Source organism: Octopus bimaculoides, chromosome 4 (genome assembly GCF_001194135.2).
Source record: "Octopus bimaculoides isolate UCB-OBI-ISO-001 chromosome 4, ASM119413v2, whole genome shotgun sequence".
NCBI lineage: Eukaryota > Metazoa > Mollusca > Cephalopoda > Octopoda > Octopodidae > Octopus > Octopus bimaculoides.
In genome coordinates this window covers 52,800,264-52,809,072 of record NC_068984.1, presented here as the reverse complement: position 1 = coordinate 52,809,072, position 8,809 = coordinate 52,800,264, and the positions used below count along the sequence as shown (strand labels likewise).

Here is an 8,809-nt window from a genome sequence, read left to right as displayed (position 1 = left end):
GCAATAAATCTGCTTTTTAGAAAACAAAACTTTGCTAAGGGCTAACTGTACCTTTAGTTTTCTTTTTTTAATTATTCAAAAGAAATAAATGGAATATCAATTGCAATTAAAAGATAATAGCAATCTCCTTGAAACAGAAGTTATTGATGTGACTGCAGTTTACAAATAGTGTGGAAGAAGAAAATATTTTCAGAGAAAACTCAATATTCCATTTAATATAAGCTTTAAAATGAAGCAAAAGCAAAACAAGTAGAAAGTGAGAGAGAGACAGAGAGAGTGTGTGTGTGTGTGTGAAAGAGAGAGAGAGAGAGAGAGAAAGGAAAAAAAAAAGACACTATTGAAATATGTGTTTATTTGTGAAAACAACACAAATTGGAGAGCATATGGATTTTATTAGTATTAGAACAAACTGGCGATATATTCTGGGGGGATGTGGCAGCAAAGCTAGGCTAATGTTTTATAATGCCTAGAGAATTACAAGATCCATTACACAACTAGATCCAGCAAAAAGAAGTCAGACATAGTTGAGAAGATTAGCTAAGAAAGAGTGAATAACCATAGTCATAATAATGTCATTACATATCCCCCTAGAATCAAAGAGAGGCCTCAGTAAAAAGTGCTATATTAAGATGGCATTTTTGCTAGAAACACTCAAGAGAACAGCAAAGAAGTAGCAAAGTTTAAGAATAAAATTTTAAAGATGCTTAGAACCTTCCAAAAAGTTTACATACTATTTGCTGGCTATGTGTTGATGGCTGGAAACTCATCAAATAGAAAAAGAGATAATTTTGAGCTATAAAGTTTGACAGGCATTTGGACAAATGAACCATAATCCTTTGAATTTCAAAAGCTAATGAGAATGAAATAAATGCATCCAGCCAACCTTAAATACTTCTTCCTTGCAGTCAATTATCTAAAACTTGGTTCTGCTTGCCCCATAGTGATTCGAAAAATGAATCGACAAAGGTGTCAACAAGTAACCACACAAAGTTTTGGTCTAGGTATAGAGGAAGATGAAAGAAGAAAATATGATCTGGGAGTGTTGTTATTTTCTCTTTTTACTTTGGATACAGGTTTTTGGTAGGTTAAATTTTTTATGATATTTTTTTAAATTTATTTGTCTGCAAGAGTAAATTTTTGATAGTCTGTTCCACTCTGGACAAGAAGGTATTTATTCATCAAGTGCAGCTCAGAAATGTTACAGCTGTTCATTATTATTATAATTTCTTTTTTTTTTTTGATCATCACATGACTGCAGAAAGACTTATCTAATAGTCTGACGCAAGAGCAGCTGATCTGTCATAGTCATAATAGTGAACTTAATACCCAGCCAATTCTGCAAATGTCTGGTCCAACTCATCACTGATAGCTTTGTATCTTTCCTTTTCAGCAAGCAGTTCATCTGAAAGCATTAAGCAAGTAGCGAATTAAATCAGTTCTAATACAGAAATTTATAGGGAACATGAAATATAAATAGGTCATTTTACAAAATGTAGCATGTCTCTGTCCAATAATATTTTCATTTAACTCACACTCATTGAAAATTCATTAAAATTCTAATTAGTGATCCTTAACAATCTGCAATGAATTCTTAAAGACAAAGAAAGCAAAATGAAAAATATTTCTCATATATTTTATGCTGATATTTAAAAGTTAAAAACAAAGTTTAGTTATAATTTTTCAGATTGCTTAGCTCAACTTTTGAGATGAAATATCATTAATATTTACATCACCACAATGTTTCAATAAATTTGGTTTCTGATTGTCAGTAGGTGTCTTGGATGTGTACATTTAAGAAGGAGCTATAGATGGAAGGGAAATTGAGTCGATTCTTGCAAATGGCATAAAGACAAAAGGTGTGAAAAACATTTTGTTACATAGATGTTGAATAGAGAAAGTGGATCAGACTTGGCAACTGCGGCTGAAGAGAGGTGTGCATGGAAGGTGTGATGTACTAATGAGGGAAGTGTCACAGAAATTGAAAGGTATTATGTTGCACATGTGAGAGGTGCTGATATATAGAAGTGAGATGTAGGCAATTAACATGGACAAGCAGAGAAGACTAAAGTAATGGCAGGGTCATGAGCTGAAAGGATAAAAGTGACTAGATTTGAAGAGTGATGGAAGAGAAAATGAAATCAAGAAGAGCAGAAAGGGTAGAGCATGGAGAAGACTGTTGTGGATCCTGTAAGGTTAACTTCTGCTTCAACAGAGAAAAACGACCTTGAAATGTTTGTTGTATACACAAAACTGGACTGTTTTAAATGAAGTTAGTAATGATCTTTCTTATTCACCGTGTCACTGGAATCGTGGCTAAGAGCATGACTTATCGTTAGTTTAGAAATAAAAGCTCCCAGTTCAAATCCAATTGGTTAAGGTACTTCATGATAATCAGGTCTCATCAACTGAAACATGGTGTAGATGTAAATATTTAGAAATATTTTATCTCTAAGATAAGTTTTACAGTCTGAAAAATTATAAATGTATTTTAACAATAACTCATCTCAGATATTTAGACATTTAACATTTTCTCTTACTTTAAAAAAGTGTCAGTAAATCTGTCTAGAGTCTAATATTGAAAATCCAAATCCTTTTTTTAGTGAAAATCATAATACATGCATAAAACCTCTTAATTCTCAAATCAACGTACACACACACACTCAATCTGAATAGAAAGGGGGGAAAAAGGCAAGAGATTAGTGATAAGCCTGTCAACTTTGGTTGAAGGCAACTGAAGAAGTTCTAATATACTACCTCAACATTAGAAAAGGGTGGCTAACATTGGGCATCTTACTGCATAAGTTCATGAATCTCCATATAAGTCTGTTGCATCTCTTCCTGCAGCTTCTTAGTCTTCAGCTGTTCTTTCTCCAAATCGCCTGGAACATGCCAATGGGTCAGGAATCACACAAAGCAATTCATGCATATTACATGACAACTTACCATTTAGCCAGCAGTTTTAAAAGTTTAATGATATTATAAGCGCAACCCCATTAAGATTTAGCTTAAAATTTTAGTAAGGAATGAAAAACGCATCTAAAACTAATCAAAGAGTATTTTCTGCTAAGCAATGATTAAATTGTTATCATTTGTAGCTAGTTATTTATGTGTCTGTATTTCTGAGATGAGTTATTGTTATTAAGATGACAACACTTCTGATCATTATCTCGAGAGCATATATTTACATTATTTATATGTATACTAATTTTCTATCTCCAACAATTATTCATATACAACAAATCACTGATGCATGTGGCTTATTGGATATGGGCAATATTATCTTTCGTTAAGACATTTAAGTTCTTAATCTGAATGCTGCCTGGAATAATGTTACATAGTTAGGAATAAAGATTAAGACATAATTTAACAAATTCAACTGAAGTTTAGTTTAATTTAATACACAGACATAGTTATATCAGACAAAAGAAAAAGGTTTTCAACCTCTCATCTTCCAACTCTAATTAATTTCCATGTTACTGATGTCCCACTGTTATGCTGTGCAATAGTTATAATATAATTTCTCAACACAACTAAGAATTGTAAGGAGAAAAGAGTGATTTTAAGTCTTTGATACAGATATATAAGGTACTTTAATAATTTTGTATAATATTTCTAAAGTGTTTCATGCAGTTTATTTGAATTTATCATCACAGTTTTAATCTTGGTATAAATACGATATGTAGGTAGCTTAGGTGAAGCTTAAAGAATACTACCATAATCTTATACAAATTTCTTAGGGAAATATCACAACTGTTATATTCTGATAACCTATACCCAGTATGTAAACAAAAGATCTATGCTGACCATTTAGTAAGTAGTCATGTCACATTTGTCCAGAAAGTAGGCCATTTGTCGATGTTAGTAGGCATCAACAAACTAAATTCAATTAAGTCATTAATGCAATAAACCGAAGCTGACAAATACCAACAAAGTCTAATGAAAGTTTCAGGTAAAACAGAAACAATTTTATATTAAAAGATTTTCTAAATTATTATAAAAATTAAAATAGCATGGATACCATTGTTCAAAAATTTCAATATATTGTAGAAAATGTCAGCAACTGTTTTAGTGCAAAAATGAATGTTATAAAAATTAACTTCACAAGTCAAAAAAGGCAACAACTAAAACAAAACATGCCTAACATCAACTGAAATATTTATCACAACTCATGCATATTTTTTCTCTTTTCTTACTACAATTCAAAAATTCTCTTCGATTAACAATACAACTTCCAGCTATAAAATATAACAAATATTCATGAAATTTACAATAAATCTAATAAAATCTAGTTAAGGCCAAATTCTATGCAAGTAATCAGCTGTCTGACTTGTAGCATATTTAAATCTTTTCTCCAATTCATAGGAATTGGTAAGATTTTAAAAACATACCCTTTTAAATATTTTATAAAGAGCAAGCTGAGAAAAGTCTAAATTCTTATTACCATTTATCTCCTATTTTTAGGAAGCATTATTAAGAATAAGAAAGGTAGAATATTCACCTCCACCCTAGCAAATTTAATTAAATATTTTATATTAAAAAAAAAAAAAACCCCCAAAATTGAATATCCCTCATTTCTTTTAAAGTAAGGAATAAAATGGTATCAATTATGTCCGGGTTCTATGGCACAAATACTCACCCTCTAACACAGCTTTGCCTTTATGTAACAGGTTACATTCGCGCTCAGCACATTCTGTACGATTTTCAGCCTAATAAATTAATTAGAATCACATCTATAAGACAACCAAAGCCATGCTTTATAACTTCATACATGCAGTTAGCAGTGAATCCAACAATAATGTCTGCTGCTATAAGACTATCTGTGAAAAGGAGCTGCTAAATTTTCCTAAATTAAAACAGCAACAGCAGCTCTGTTGTACCAACAAGGACAACCAAACACACACAAGCAAAGACACACAGTCTTTGATAATACCTTCCAGTCTGTCAACCTCTTTCTGCAACTTGGAAACAGTTCTTTCAGCCTCAGCGGCACGGTTCTCAGCCTAGCATTAGACAAAGACAGGAGGCCAGTGAAACACCATGTAGAATGAATAAACAAAAAAAGCAAGAACAACTCTCCAAGCAGAACCTAGAGAGAAATGTTTTACCTACACTTCAAAAAATAAGAGATTACAAAATGAAATAACCCAGTATATTTTTCTCAATCAAATTTTATATTTAAAATAATAAGCAAAATCATTTAAATAGTTTCATCACCCCCACCCACTCAAAAGAACACATGCATAGAAAATATTTATCATAGCTTCATATTACAAATTTTAATGCTTATTTATTGAAGTGTTAAGTAAATGAGACATCTAGTGGATAAGATGGGTAGTGTATTGTTTATCTTGACCAAGCTTACCGATTTTCTCTATATGTGAAGTGGGGTAAATAAAATTAAGCTCCTTGCTTTGTGGTGCTATTTTAATAGCTGCCATAAATTAGTGGCAAAAATCTATTCCATTCAGACATAGTGCCTCTTCTGATAACCAGTAAATATAAGCTCATATGGCACAAAATGTCATCCTCCAACAACTTTTTAAGTTTAGAATGAGGAAATACACAAGCTAGAAGCGTAGTACTTTAAATTATGCAATATTTAATCATAGGTATAGCAAAGATACCAAATAAGCTTCTGAAAACTTATTTGATGGTGCAATAGATTGGTAAAATACCAAATCTAAGAAAATTTTCCAATACAGAATTTTTCAGTATATCCACTAGGAACTTTATTTTTGCTGAAGAACTAATTTTGAGAAATGACAATCAATGAAATATTTTAATAAGATATGAAAATTAATATTGAGTTAAAATTAAAATACAGAATGTTTTCTAAAGAAATTGATAGAAAATGTTTCTTATAACTATGAAAATAATATTGTAAGATATCTTGTGCAGCGGAGAAAACAAAAACAGTAATTAAAAAGTGCTTATGAAATATCACATTTAAATTGGTTATTAGCAATTTGAATTGTCCATTCTTTTTAAAAAACCCTTTTGTGACCATTTTTCTAACAAAATACACTAAATGCATTTCAATTAGTTTTGAAAGGAATCAACATTTTGGAGGATCTTTCAACTACAAATACAACTGGACACTTGTATCGAAGTAATAGAGAAAGTCTCAGTGGATGGTAACAAAAGGGTTAAATTAAAAAAGTTAATCTCAATTATTGAGAGATCCTCCAATTCTCTCTGTCTCAGCAATATCAGTTTAGAATTTGAAAGTATATGTATATTTTTAAAATATAGTCTCATAGCAGAATAATATTAGTTGACTGACTATGAGGCAACCAATTAAGAGCATGAGATCATCTGTGTGCATTTGTTTAACCTTTTATACACATGTACTGCTAGCAATAACAGAATAACAGAACTTTAAAATAAATAAATACAATTAGAATATACAATTGCATACCTGAGAGAACAAAATCAGGTAAATTTACTATTGCATAAGGACATTGCTCAATTCAAAGAAGAAAATGGCAGACAAAAGGTTTCTGCTGAGACTTTTGCTTTATTAAAGACACATTTTTTTATGGGTAAGTAAATGATTCTCTCTTTTCTTTCATTTTAACTTCTAAGTTGATATTTAAATACATAAAATCAAATGAGTACAGATATTGGATAAAAAAAAAAAAAAAAGATATAAACTCACCTCCTTCAATCTGTGTGTCAGATCCCGAATAGTCTCTTCGTAGCTGTCCTCTCTTTGGGAGGCCTATAAAACAGAATTTCAGATGAGCCAACAAAATAACTAAGATATTTTTAATTAGCACCTGGATCTAAATATCAAACTTTAATATCGTAGAAAGTTTTTATAGATTATTATATGACTGATAAAAGGCTTTAATTATTTGAAGGAATTAAGCAGAATAATGAAATTCATAAAATGTGTACTTCAAGATAACTGTAAATATCTAATACTTTGATGTATTTAAATTTATAATAAGAGTTTAATGTTAAGATCCAGTTGATTATTAATGCACAAGATTCATAATTATATTAGAAATCAGCTATTATACAAATGAAACAAATCAACTAAGCATAGGAATGGATTCTTAAAGAACTATAGAAGAAAAAATAGATGCCAAACAGTAAAGTCAGCCAGTATTCTCTTTCCCCAAGTAAGTTTCACTAACATTCTTGTTTTACAGGAGAACTCCATAAGTTTTCTGGCATTATGAGTGGAATCCATCAGTCATCTTTATGAGTGGAGTTCACAAGTACCCTCACTCTGCAAGTACATGTTTTATGAACAAAGTTTAATGGTAATTCCACTAAATGACTGTAGTTTGACAATATTCCTTAGAGATAAAAATAGCTCCAAGAATGAAATTCACAATCATCAGTGAATTGCTTGAGGCTGAACTTTTCATAGATGAATCCATACAAAAATATTTGAGTTTGTTTCAGTTGTACTAGCCGAAAATTGGTCATGCACAAGGGAAAAATAATGTCAAGTGGACTAATTGGTGTAAAGCTAAACTCTTTATACATACAGTGGCATTACTTAGTTTAGAGTTAAGAGTATACTGACAACTGAACATTAAGTTTACTGTCACTTGCAATTCAAACTAAATACATAAGAAAAAAATATTTTTTTTTACTCTTTTAGATTATGTAAGCACAAAAATTTTAATTGACACAATGCGTTTATGGACAGAGTTAATAAAGTTAATGAATACCACTTCTAAGTAAGACAAATCATTAAAAATTATTTGATTATATAAGATAAATGTAAAAGTTTATCAGAGATACAACTGCATAAACTGGAATAGAGTTTTTGATCTACAGCTGTTGAAGATGGATCCTCAGGGAGTACTAGTAACTCTGATGGGCCTTAATCAGAGTAGCTATGAAAGATTTACTGAAAGAGTGGCTTGATACATTCACTATTTGTTGATGGAGAATAGAAAAATGACCTCAACTGACATTTTGAAATGATGCTCACAAAAATACAAGATGTTACTGCCACCAAAATTTAACTGAAACAGGTCAGGTTTGTGGAGTTGGTCATGTTGAAATTTAATTTATATATATCTGACACTGTATAAGAGGAAAACTTCCCACAAAGTGTAAGAATCTGACAGTTAAGCATAGTGGTGGCATGGGCATGATTTGGAGGCTGCCTGTATGGTTCAATGGCTGGTCCATACATTAGTTGAAGTTACCATGCCGGTACAGCCTATCTGAATATTTTGGAAAAGAGTATGAATCTATGTTAGAAAACATTTAGGCTAATCATAGATTTTTCAGCTTGGCAGCAACCTGATGCATGCCACTGGAATAATCAATTAATTCCTCAAAAGCAAGACAATCTGAATGCTGTTGCAGCTAGCACAATCTTCACATTTTGGCACTGACGTCAGTATTCGAGAAAGAAAACCAAGTGACTTGTATAATTATAGAACCAAAAATAAGAAATTCTATTTAATGAGACCATCCAACTTAGTTATAAATCAATGATCTGTAGGCAAGATTCTTTTTGAGAAATTACCAGTACCTAAGTATTAATGTCATGTGATTTTACTCGTCTCACACTCCATTTTGTTGGAAAAAACAAAATGCTTTAGATTAAGTAATTTTAAAAATCAAATATATGTCACATTATTGATACTCTCAATAATAGTATGAAGGTAATTCAAAATTTTCATGCTTAAATTTATATCATTTAAAAGAATTAGTTTGAATAGTAAGTAATTAAATAAATCGATACAATGTTAAATCATCAGTTACTCGTCTTTAAAATTAAGTGCTGCCAATGTACATGTTAGTGTATGTCATTGCTTATGTGTATGTATGTGTA

At 30.9% G+C, this 8,809-nt stretch overlaps 1 protein-coding gene across 36 annotated transcripts in view; it reads right to left on the bottom strand.

Annotated features, from left to right (window-relative positions):
- Positions 1 to 1,027: 1,027 nt before the first annotated feature.
- LOC106871823 (tropomyosin Tod p 1.0102) overlaps positions 1,028 to 8,809 on the bottom strand; it is a 50,078-nt gene continuing 42,296 nt past the window's right edge. For 21 of the 36 annotated variants that reach the window (XM_052967065.1, XM_014918514.2, XM_052967063.1 and 18 more), the window contains 4 exons: positions 6,659 to 6,721; positions 4,931 to 5,000; positions 2,755 to 2,879; positions 1,028 to 1,402 (listed from right to left, as the gene is read on the bottom strand). In XM_052967065.1, the coding sequence (XP_052823025.1) occupies positions 2,791 to 2,879; positions 4,931 to 5,000; positions 6,659 to 6,721 (222 nt within the window). In that variant the 3' untranslated portion in view covers positions 1,028 to 1,402; positions 2,755 to 2,790. Of the gene's footprint in view, positions 1,403 to 2,754; positions 2,880 to 4,636; positions 4,707 to 4,930; positions 5,001 to 6,658; positions 6,722 to 8,809 lie in introns of all 36 variants that reach the window. The other 15 variants (XM_014918520.2, XM_014918518.2, XM_052967066.1 and 12 more) reach the window with 7 other exon arrangements.